At 38.9% G+C, this 12,822-nt stretch overlaps 1 protein-coding gene across 1 annotated transcript in view; it reads left to right on the top strand.

Moving 5' to 3' along the window:
- MTMR10 (myotubularin related protein 10) overlaps nt 1-12,822 on the top strand; it is a 63,832-nt gene that overhangs the window by 3,584 nt on the left and 47,426 nt on the right. The window contains exon 2 of the mRNA XM_050967938.1: nt 1,894-1,954. Within this exon, the coding sequence (XP_050823895.1) occupies nt 1,894-1,954 (61 nt within the window). The remainder of the gene's footprint in view (nt 1-1,893; nt 1,955-12,822) is intronic.

Consider the following 12,822-nt stretch of genomic DNA (forward strand, 5'->3'; position numbering starts at 1 on the left):
TCTCTACTGCCTGCTGCTGTCATGAGTGCCTCTGGTTGAGGTCGGCCGGGGGCGCAAAGACAAAAATGGGAAAGACTCCCCGAGTCAATTCCTCCTTTATGGTATCTAAAAATAGAGTCAGTACTGCCTAGAATATGGGGCAAGTGTACTAGAGAACCAGAGAACACAGCTGTTCCGTGTCAGATCCCGCAGAAATGATGAGCTGCATGCCATTTTAGGGGGTGTCCCTGCAACAACCCCACCCGTTGCTTCCCTCCTCCCCCAACCTTCCTGGGCTACCGTGGCAGTGTCCCCCCTTTTGTGTGATGAAGTAATAAAGAATGCAGGAATAAGAAACACTGACTTGTTAGTGAGATAAAATGAGGGGGAGGCAGCCTCCATCTGCTATGATAGTCCAGGCAGGACATTAAGCAGTGTGGGGGAGAGGAGCCTAGCATCCTGCTGCTATGATAGTCCAGGCAGTACAGAATCTTTTCTTTACCCAGCAAAGGGAGGGGGCTTTTGGAGCTCAGCCCCCAGTTGCTATGATGAGGACGGTTACCAGCCGTTCTGTACCATCTACTGGGAATGACTGGGAATCATTCCTATTTTTATCCAGGCGACCCCAGCCAGCCTCACCTGAGGCCGGGCAGGAGCACTCACGGGCTCATGACGAGGATGGCTATCAGTCCTTTTGCACTGTACCGTCTGCCACCGGGGACGGGTGGAGAGAGTATTCTACTGTTTACTGCTGCAGCACCATGTCTACCAGCAGCATACAGTATACATAGGGTGACATATAAAAAAGTCAAGAAATGATTTTTTCCCCTTTTCTATCATGGAGGGGGCGAGGGGGTAAGTTGACGAGATAGACCCTGAACCATCCCCGACAATGTGTTTGACTCTACATTGGGAGCTCAGCCAAGAATGCAAATGATTTTCGGAGACTGCGGGGACTGTGGGATAGCTGGAGTCCTCGGTACCCCCTCCCTCCCTCCATGAGCGTCCATTTGATTCTTTGGCTTTCTGTTACGCATGTCACACAGCACTGTGCTGTGGACTCTGTATCATAGCCTGGAGATTTTTTTCAAATGCTTTAGCATTTTGTTTTCTGTAACGGAGCTCTGATAGAACAAATTTGTCTCCCCATACAGCGATCAGATCCAGTATCTCCTGTACGGTCCATGCTGGAGCTCTTTTTGGATTTGGGACTGCATGCCACCCGTGCTGATCAGAGCTCCATGCTGGGCAAACAGGAAATGAAATTCAAAAGTTTGCGGGGCTTTTCCTGTCTACCTGGCCAGTGCATCCGAGTTCAGATTGCTGTCCAGAGCGGTCACAGTGGAGCACTGTGGGATACCGGCTGGAGGCCAATACTGTTGATTTGCGGTCACACTAACCCTAATCCGATATGGTAATACCGATTTTAGCGCTACTCCTCTCGTTGAGGAGGAGTACAGAAACCGATTTAAAGAGCCCTTTATATCATATAAAGGGCCTCGTTGTGTGGATGGGTACAGCGTTAAATCGGTTTAATGCTGCTAAAATCGGTTTAAACGCGTAGCGTAGACCAGGCCTTAGAGACTGACAAATTTATTTGAGCATAAGCTTTCGTGGGCTACAGCCCACTTCTTCAGATGCATAGATTGGCGATATGTTTAGGAGATATATATACACATACAGAGAGCATGAAAAGGTGGGAGTTGTCTTACCAACTCTGAAAGGCCAATTAAGTGAGAGAAAAAATTTTTGAAGTGATAATCAAGATAGCCCAGTACAGACAGTTTGATAAGTATGAGAATACTTACATGGGGAGATAGATTCAATGTTTGTAATGGCTCAGCCATTCCCAGTCTATATATATCTTTAATTTTATAAGTATTTTACTTTTTTGTGATGTTGCTGTTGTTTCAGGTTGAAGACAAAATAACCCCAGAGCCCAGGATTAAAAAGCTGGAACCAGTACTTTTGCCAGGTAAATATTAATCAAGGATTTGACAGAGGTCTACACAGGGTTATTTTTTTTAGTGCCTTCTATTCACTCTGGTAGTATTTGTAGGATTAATAGCATGCATGTAACTCTATTTTTCTCTGCTGTTTGACCAATAAATAATAACTTTTATTCTACCCTTAATGTAGTAATTAAGGGAATGCAGCTTGTAACTCAGTAAGAAAATCTTCTGGCTCTTGTCTGTGAGAGATTTTCTAATGTTGTTTAGTTGTTAACTCTTGAAACTAAACATAGGTGGGTATTTGTTTTGTTATAGGATTGTAAAATTTCATGCCTTGATATTTACTTGCTTATCTGAAACAGGTAAGCACTGTAATTTTATAGTCTTTGTGACCCAGTGTTTAGGGGGTTCTCTCTTTGGATCACCAGATTTAGGCTCCGATTTTGCAGTCGGTTCCACATGGGCAGACCTTTGCGCCTCTGGTTAGCCCTGCCTGTGTGACGTGGGTGGCAGCTCTGTGCTAAAGTCTTCATTCCTTTTCTCTTACTGAATATCCAGTATCTGATTCTAAGCTTTTTGAACTTGTGAAATAGTTTGAAATACTAATACCTAATACTATTTCAAGAGCTTGTGATGGAAAGGAGGAGTAGCTTTTTATCATGCGTTATAATCAGTAGTTTATATCAGAATCCAAGATGTCCAACTGCGTGTACTACCTCTTTATTAAGAAAATAAAACTTTATTCAGAAGGTAGAACTATAGTATCTCAGAGAAACATGGAATTATAAAATCTTGTTCTGACATTAAAAATTCCATCAGCCTACTATACTATAGCTGTTACTTGAATCACAAACTATTCCTTACTAATTAGAGCAATAAATATGGTGGTTGATTGCAAACATTGCTTGTATTTTGTGGGAGTATTTTTGCTAGAACAGATCTAAGCATATATATTTAAATACAGATAAGAAAAATAGATGACCTAAATTATCACTTACTTTAGTGGGATATTGTTATCATGGCTAAAGTATAATTAGATAAATTAGATATATTCAAGTCAGCAGGGCTTGATGAAATTCATCCTAGAGTACTTAAGGAACTAGCTGAATCAGTCTTGGAGCCATTAGTAATTATCTTTGAACTCCTGGAGGACAGTTGAGGTCCCTGAAGGTGGCAGAAGGGCAAACATAGTACCTATCTTTAAAAAGGGGAGGGAGAAGGACCTGAAAGATACTGGAACAAATTATTAAACAGTCAGTTTGTAAGGACCTGGAGGATAATGGGATTATAAGGAATAGTTAGCATGGATTTGTAAAGAAAAAATTGTGTCACACCAACTTAATTTCTTTCTTTGATAGGGTTACGAACCTAGTGTATAGTGCAGAAGCAGTAGTCATATGTATCTTGATTTTAGTAAGGCTTTTGACACATTTCTGCATGACATTCTCATAAGCAAACTAGGGAAATGTGGTCTAGGTGAAATTATTATAAGGTGGAAAAATTCAATGCACAACTACAAAATGAGGAATAATTGTCTAGGTGATAGTACTTCTGAAAAGGATTACTGAATATGATGCAGCTGCAAAGACAGCTGGGAGTGTATTAACAGGAGTGTTGTATATAAGACACAGGCGGTAGTTGTCCCACCCTAATCGGGACTGGTCAGGCCTCAGCTGGAGAACTGTGTCCAATTCTGGGCACCACAATTTAGGAAAGATATAGACAAATTGAAGGAATACAGAGGAGGGCAACAAAAATGATAAAAGGTTTAGAAAACCTGATCTATGAGGAAAGGTTACAAAAACTTCCCATATTTAGTCTTGAGAAAAGAAGAATGAGGGTTGACATGATAAGTCTTCCAATATGTTAAGGGCTGTTATAAAGAGGACAGTGATCAGTTGTTCTCCATGTCCAGTGAAGGTAGGACAAGAAATGATGGGTTTAAGCTGCAGTGAGGGAGATTTAGATTAGATTATTAAGAAAAACTTTATAACTATAAGATTAGTTAAGATCTGGAATAGGCTTCTGTCACGGAGTTCCTAGGTGATGCTCTGGAACTACTCTTTACAAAGCCAGTCTGGACTCTGGTGAAGTCTTGTCTCTGTGAGCAGACTGTCTTCAGGGCAAGAAGCTCACACAGCTTCCACCTTCCTGGGTCTGACCTTTGGAGCATTCAGCATCCTCTGCCCCTCCATGTGCTTCCCACAGCGAGGCCGCCCTGGTGAGGTCTTGGGGAAGCCACAGGGTCCTGCACCCCCACTTTGTGGTCAGACGTGACTCTTAGCCAGCCAGTAAAACAGAGGTTTATTAGATGACAGGAACATGGTCTAAAACAGAACTTGTAGGTACAGAGAACATGACCCCTCAGCCGGGTCCATCCTGGGGGCAGCGAGCCAGACACCACATCTGCACTCACTCCTCATTCTCAGCTAGCTCCAAAACTGACTCACCCTCCAGCCCCTCCTCCTCCTCTGGGCTTTGTTCCTTTCCTGGGCAACAAGGTCACCTGATCTTTGTTCTCCAACATCTTTAGCTATCTCCTTGCTGCAGGAAAGGGCCCCAGCCATTAGTTGTCTGGAGATAAGAGTGTCAGCCATTTATGTGCACTGGCCCTTTGCTCTGCAACAGTCTCACCCCCTAGAGACTTAAGAAATGCATAGGGGAAACTGAGGCACCCACACAGTATTCAGAGGAAACATTAAGAAGAGTCCCACTTCGTCACATCTTCCAAGGGAAGTCGTGGAGTCTTCATCATTGGAAACTTTTAAAAACATTTGGAGAAACACTTCTCAGGGATGGTTTAGATTTACTTGGTCTTGCCACAGCACCGAGGGTTGGATTAGATGACTTTTCAAGGTCTCTTCCAGCCCTTCATTTCTGTGGTTCTGTGTAATCAGCTAAGTCTAAAATTGACTTAGACATTGCAACCCTCAAAGTGAACAAGAAAAGTAATAAGTAACTGTTTCAAGTGTGCACGTTAATTATTTCACCTACTTACTACATGGTATTTGACTATCGTTAATCATCAAGCAGTGCTAACTACTGCAATGCGGTTGTGTATTGAGATCAAGTTTAGTGTGCTGAATTTGTGGGGGGACGGGGAGAGGAATCTTTTTGGTTAGTTTTCAGTATTTTATTTTTACCTGAATGAGTAATTATTGATTGACTGCATCTTCTTATGAAAGTACGTATGGGATCTTGTTCTGGGGCTTATAAAATGTAGATACTTTCCAAACAGCAAAGATTGTTGTTTATCTGTAGAAAACAGTTAAACAGTCTTTATGCTGTTCAGCGTCTTACATGCTACATTACAGTAGCAAACAACCAAAGTGTAGGGTTGGTTTGTTTTTTAAGGATAAATTCAGTTTTTGTTTTTCCCCAAGAGGGAATAGGCCTTTGTGTACTCTGAATTTGTTGAGTATTTTGCCCGCTTACTCCCATTACCGCCATTCCTTCTTGAGGTCACCATCCTTCTGAATAAATGCTGCTAATGCAGGAAATCACTAGAGCTGTTCTGTAATTGGTCTGAGAGGTGAGTTAATTTCAAATTAGTGCTCCAGCATGGTGAGGGCAGAAGTGTAGTGTTGTGATTAAGATCTTGGGAGATCTGAGTTCCATTCTTCCACGATTTTCCCGTGTAATCTTGGGCAAACTGCTTCATTTTGTGTGCCAATCTATAAAGTGGGGTGGATAGTAGTTCAGAATTTCACAGGATAAATTAAATGACTTCTATGAGACTACCTCTGCTTAAAGCTAAGCATGTGCTTATGTGCATGTCTGAAATACAGTTAGTGCCATAGAAAAGCCTATAAACACACACACAATGTGGTGCTATAGGTGTTGACTTCTCAATGAGACATAAAGCCAAGTTTCTGTCCAAATTCCAATTTGTTTAATTACCTTCTGCTTTACTTGCCTTCCCCTTGCAATTAACTGAATATTGCATTCTTGATTTCCTGACAATAATTGTTGTATAATGTTTCCTATGCTGTTAAAAAACCCACCGTATGTTAACCTAGTAGAGCTAAACTTCAGGGGTTGAAGAGTGGTATATAGTTAGTAAGTTGTTTTATAATTCTTTGAGATGAAACTCTCTGTAAATTAGGGTAATAATCTTAGTAATTCTGATAACTGCAAATATCTGGTGTCCCAAACTGTTAATTCCTAAAATATAGTAGTTTTTAGAAAACAATAGAGTTAGTGGAAACTAGAATCCAAAGCTAGAAGTTTGGTGAAATACTCATTATGCTGTCTTCTAAGTTTTGTATTGTGTTTGAAAGGGAGTAGGGACGGCTGGTGGAGTGCTGTGGCTGGACTACAGTATTGCCACCCCCAAGCATTCAAAAATCCAAGGATGTTATTAAAAATAAATTGAGTCTTTAGGGTTCATGTTTTCAGTCTTTTTCTCTGCCACCAGGAGGCTTACCTTTTTTACTTTTTTAAATGAAAACTCAGAATCTAGTGTAATCGCATGACTCCAGGGAGGTGAGGTGCTAAGAAAAGAAGAGCAAATATCATGAGTCTTGGATTTAAAACCAGAATTGCTGTCAGTACTGGGACTGTAATAGTAGACAGTGAAAACTTAATCATTTTATGGCGCAGGACATTTTCATTCTCAAATTAAGTTTGAAAGTTTCTTTATATGTAATTATATTCAGAATTAAAATCTGTTTTCTTTTACCTTCCTCTATGTTCTTCCATTCCTTTTTCCTGATCAAGAATGCTTGCCACAATTGTTTGGAACACTGGCCTCAGCAATATTTTCTCCTCTTTTGTTTTATTAGTTTATTGATCTGAACAGGTAACATATTTCTAATGAGCAGAGTAGAGAAACAACAAGTAGTCTGGCAGACAGTCCCCCGCAGTGTGACATACCTAGTTAATAGAATACTAGCTGGCTTATTTTTGAAGAGTTGTAGTTATGACTAATGATTTTACAAATTGTGTACTAGGGTAAATCTTGTATGTAAGTTTTCTGCTTACAAGCAGTCTTCAGGGAATTGGTTACACTAGTTGCTGTTTCACTAAAAAGTTCTATAGCATTTGAGACATTGTCATAAGCATTTTCAAAATTGTATAGTATACAAAATGTGTCCTAAATTATATTCTAGCTGTTTTATGTTTAGATGAATTGCCAACCATGCTGTGCAACAGAACATGCAACTTGGCAATAGACCTCAGTGGAGTTTTTAAAAACAGTTTTGTTTCATGTTGTTCATACCCAGGACCATTTGTTCTGCTCACACGTAGTCTATGTTCTAAAATTTGTATAAAGTCTAAATCACGGTATAGTGTTTAGCCAGGATGCAGGCAGACTGATACATATCCCTGTGCTATTTGTTCACCTTCCATTTGTGACTCCACTTCCTAATGGTAAAATTAAACATATAGATGAAGATTTAAAATCAAGCTTTTTGTAGACAGTATCATTCCTAGTAACTTTTGAAATTATAATAGTCAATTTGTGCTTACTGGAGGAGTACTTAGTGAAAACCAAGGTCCTTTTTTGTTTTTACAAGAGGTAAAGTAGCATCTTGAGTACTATGGTCTATCCAAATGGTGAACATATGTACTTACTGCTTACATAGCTCTGTTCATCTGCACATCTCATAATGCTTTATAAAAAGCGGGTAAGATTAGTTATCCCAACTTTTCAGATGAGAAAATTGAAGTCCAGATAGTAAGTAGTGACTTACCTGAAGACACACAGCAGGTTAGTGGGAGAAGCAGGAATCTGAGAATTCACAAAACATGTGTGGCTTTTCTCATTTCTCTGTCCAGTGGAAGTCTTAAATCTCCAATTTCAAGGGAATAACTTATCTTTATAGTTTCAGTAAAATAAGGAAAATTTCTGAAGCCCATTCCTACTTCTTGGCATGGAACCCTGAATATCTTCCTGATTCAGCCAAGCTCTCTTGCTGTGGAAAGGAGAGCAGATTACAAGCATTCTGCTCAGCAGTTGCTATTTGTGTCTATACAGCTGCTGATCTTTACTCCTCCACTGGATGCTGAATCAAGGATCGTGGCAGTGTAGGAATCCAAGTGCTTAAGTGACTTCCACCAGTTCACCGATGTGACTTTCTTTTAAACATCATCAGCAAACATATATTTCTTGAATGGTTCACCCTTAGCTCTGAAGTTTATTATAGTTGGCATTATGTAGGGATGATTGCTGCATGTCCATGTCATAGCCAACTCCTCTTCTTCAGCAGTTAAGGTTTGACCCTGTTACAAAGTATTGAGAATATCTGCAAGAAAATGAGCTGGAGGTTGTCCTTGTCCTATTCTTTTTTTGTAATTTTTGTAATGCCTGTAATATAACTCTGACATTACATATTTCTCTTTTTAAGATCTCACTCAGTTCCTTCCACATTTCAACAGTGTCAGCAGTAAAACAGTTATTTCCCTGTGTTTTGTTCAAGGCTACAGAAATAGGCTTCAGGGTAATCGGCATATGTTCAACATTTCTCTTAAGCCCAATGTTGAGAACTTTGGCTGTGACATTGCCATCTATTTTTTCACAATTTTGTTCACAAACTGTCATCAGATTAGTCCAGTTCTTGATAGAGTGCTCAAAACAGTCCACTACTGATTGCATTGCATGTCTTGTCGGAGGGTTAGCTTGGTTCCTCCCACTTTTTTCACAGCAGCTGCTGCAAAGTGGTTGTTAGGGAAGTATTTTGCAGTTTCAACAACATTAGCTTTTATTTCTGGAACACTGAAGTCTTTGGCTAGGAATTGCATCAAATGAGCATTCCAACCATTTATTAGCTTGGGACTCTCTTCTAAATAATTTCTTCTCATATTGGATACATTTGTAGCATTGTCTGTGACCAAGCTGCCTACTATTTTATTTCACAGTTTGTTATAGCTTTTACTGCTACTTCTTGTAAGTATTCTGTTGTGTGTGCATTTCCTGATGTATCAGTTGTTTCTGTAAGGAAGACATTCCCTTCTTCTGTTGTCACATAAGCACCTACAACAGGATCATTGTGGACATTGCTTCACCCATCAAGACTCGGATTAACAATTTTACCCTCAAGACCTTTTGCATACTGCTCAGTTTCTCTTTCATACTCTGTATCCAACAGTTTGCCTGCAATATCTGTTCTGTTGCATCGACTATATGCTGGTCTTAATGACTGAACCACGTTAAGGAAGTGTGGGTTCTCAGTCATGCAGCAAGTAATCCTAACACAGAGATAATTTAACCTCTCTCTTCCCCTTCCCTCCTTTCTCCTCACCAGTTCCCTGGTGAATCCAGACCAGTCCCTTGGGGTCTCACCAGAATAAAAAAATGATCAGGTTCTTAAACAAGAAAAGCTTTTAATTAAAGAAAGAAAAACAGTAAAAATTATCTTTGTAAATTAAAAAAAAAATGGAATAGGTACAGGGTCTTTCAGCTATAGACACTGGGAACACCCTCCCAGCCTAAATATACAAGTACAAATTAAAATCTTTTCAGCAAAATACCAATTTGAACTCCTTTCAGCCAAATGCACATTTGAACTCCTTTCAGCCAAATACACATTTGCAAATAAAGAAAACAAACATAAGCCTACTCGCTTTATCTACCTAGTACTCATATACTTATAGATTCAAATCTATATTTTGAATCTATAAGAACCTGTATCAGGGAGATTGGAGAGAAACTTGGTTGCACATCTGATCCCTCTGAGCCCCCAGAGTGAACAACAACCAAAACTAACAGCACAGCACAAAAACTTCCCTCCCTCAAGATTTGAAAGTATCCTGTCCTCTGATTGGTCCTCTGGTCAGGTGACAGCCAGGCTTACTGAACTTGTTAACCCTTTACAGTCAAAGAGATATAAAGTACTTCTGTGCTATTAACTTTTCTTATCTGTTTATGACAAGCTCTGTTATCTCTCACCCATGCCTCATCTTCAGCCCTCTCTGGTCCTACAGCTTCAGCTCAGAGAGCCAGCAGACATCTCCTCTGCAGCTCTCAGCCTCCAGCCTTCTTTAGCCAGGGCTCTGAGGCTCAGGAAGGTCAGCAGGCTAGCCTTTCAACTAGCTTCCTGAAAATTCTTCCCTCTTTCCAGGGAGGTCCTGTGGAGATCTTTCTGCTCTCTGCAGCTTTCCCCAAAGAACTCCAGTCTCCTAATCTCTGGTAGCAGTCATCTTCCAACCTTCTCTGACTGACTGACTCAATCTATAACCACCACCTACTATAGTCCTCTTACATTCATGCCACTGCACTCTTACTCTGCTCTTTATCCTTAAAAAAGGTAATAACACTTTAATATCACCTCAGTTTCCTGATACTCTCACTAAATCCCACATTTCTGTCACCTTAAAGCATTTAAATTCTTCATAAGGAACCTTTTTTTTTTTTTTTTTTTCCTGGGAACGCTCATTGCTTTCCCATATCAGGTGATCATATATATATTTAACCTTACATGAGTTACGTATCCTTGTATCTATTCAATAAATATAAATGATTCTTCAAATCACAATGACCAGTTAACAGTCTAAATGAGAGTCCTTCACTGATTCTTTTGATAACTTTGAAGTAGTGCATCATCCTCTATTTTGGGTCATACTTTATAGAATCTTCCTCTTTTGTACTCCTTGGTCCACAATTCTTGACTTTTCTTTTTAAACTAAACGTTTAAACTACTGCTTACTCAGGATTTTTTTTGTATCCATTTCTCCATTTTTAAAAGCATTTTTCACTTCCTTATCAGCTATTTCACTGCCATGTGTCCCAGCATGTGCTGCAATCCAGGCTGGTACTATGTTCATGCCTGAGCTTATTAACTCAGTCAAACACAATATTTCATTTTAGATCATTCCTCTTTCCTGAGGTACCCTTTTTAATTCACAGAATACCTGATAATGAATCTGAAAATATAACAGATCTGCAGTGAGCCTTATACAGTTTAATGCTAACATTATTCCCACCAATTCAGCTGTCATAATGGCTACAAAATAAAGTTTATATATACTGATGGATGTAAAGATGAAAAAACAGGAAGAGTAGGAGCAGCCTTTTGCATCTCTGGGACTTGGAGCTGAGAAATCAAAATACTTAATCTGTCATATGGGACAACTCTTTCTCTTTTCTAGTCCTCTTTCACTAAACTCTTACTTGCGTTTAAACCCTATGAGCATGAGGGAGTGTATTGAGTCAGGCTGCATTTTGTCTTTTTAATTCCCAACATTCCTTGTATATTTTTCCAGTATTCTTATCTTTGCTATTTCCCTTAACTTCAGACCAGACTGTCAGATCTATTGCTTTCATTCTTAAATAGATGGACATTTTCTCCAGTAACTACCTGGATTATTACACACAGTAGTGTCATTAGAAATGCACCACATGCAATTCATAGTTCTTACTCAGTCTGTCCGGCTCTCCCATTTTATATGGATAGGGTGCCCTCTCTTAAAACTCAATTAGGAGGCAGCTGAGGAGTCACAGGTACACTGGATCCTGTTCCTCTTAAAAGGGCCAGTTACAATTTTTCCCCTAATTTTATTTTAACTGTTAGCAGCTTGAAGTCAAACAGTTAAGAGGTAGTTTTGATCTTGAACTTTGGTTGTGGATACTGTGGTAGAGGCTGAATTTTGCCATGATACAGCCTTAAAAATAGCCATCGCAAAACTAAAACTCGTTTCTCTTGGTTAAATGTCTGTCCTCCCTCCAATTCTCCTTTAAAACCCATGACTCTTGATTAATAAAATAGTATGATCTCCTTAGTTCTCTTCTGCCACATCGCAACCACTTCCATATTTTGTATTGTATTTTTCTCTGTTAGATTTAAGCAGGTCCGATTTGATCTTAAAAGTAACACTGAATATATATGTCATGTTATAAGTAACATCTAATGTTACTATAACTGAAAGAAAAATGGCTTTAGATTTACTTTGTATATAGTCAATTTCACTCATTCACAGGCATAGTCAATTAAATAGGTTTATGTTCCACAATGCAATTCACTAGCACAGGGCCAAGTGGTATCCCATTAACTTTTTAGTTAGATATATTAGATCACATTGCAGGATTAGAATCTTAGTCCTTCCACCCACCCCCTTCAAAAAAAAAAAAATGAAAATAACTTGTGATTGTAAAACTACCAAAGCTAGCAGAAGCTGTTAGGCATTGGTGTAGCACCTGCAACTGTTTTAACTTCATTTAAGTCAGTGCCATGCATGTGTATGGAGCTCTGTTCAACACTGCAGAAATTACTGGAATTTTATTTGGAAAATATGTGTTTGAAATAATTCTCTGAAGTTTTTCCTTTTGCACCATATTTTCAGTTTATGCAAATATTACCAATCTTTAGTTCCATAAATTGTAGAGATTTTTTAGATTAATTTCCAGTTTTTTTTGGCATATTACTTCTGCAAACTGATCTTTCATACCACAAAAAAAATTAAAAATGAACCAAACACTTGACTTATTAGTTCCTAACATAAGCAGAGCAGCAGTTTATTAACACTATATGCTATTATAGATCTCCATATACATCCTGTTTTAAGATCCAGTGTAAACTTTGTGGTATGTTTCTGTGCATCGGCTTACTTATTTTTTGAGGTGTATTATAAAGGACTGATTTATGAGTTCTGTCCACTTCTAAGAATTATCTGGAATTTTAGATTCTGGATACAAACTTACATTTATGGACCATTTCATATCGATGATCTTAATTTACAGTCAAGAATGCTGAGATCTGTTTTTTCTAAAGTTTCTGACTTGTATAGATATGTTAGGTATTTTGTGAACATCTGTCTGAATTATTTTTCCAACTATGAATGGTTTCATCTAGTTTAGATTTGATTGTATAGAAACCAGACCTAAAAATGGTTTTGCTTGAGTCTACTTTAAAATTAAATCTGTTTGTTTTTCCTTGTGTATTCTGCAAAAAAA

This window comes from Gopherus flavomarginatus, chromosome 9 (genome assembly GCF_025201925.1).
Source record: "Gopherus flavomarginatus isolate rGopFla2 chromosome 9, rGopFla2.mat.asm, whole genome shotgun sequence".
NCBI lineage: Eukaryota > Metazoa > Chordata > Testudines > Testudinidae > Gopherus > Gopherus flavomarginatus.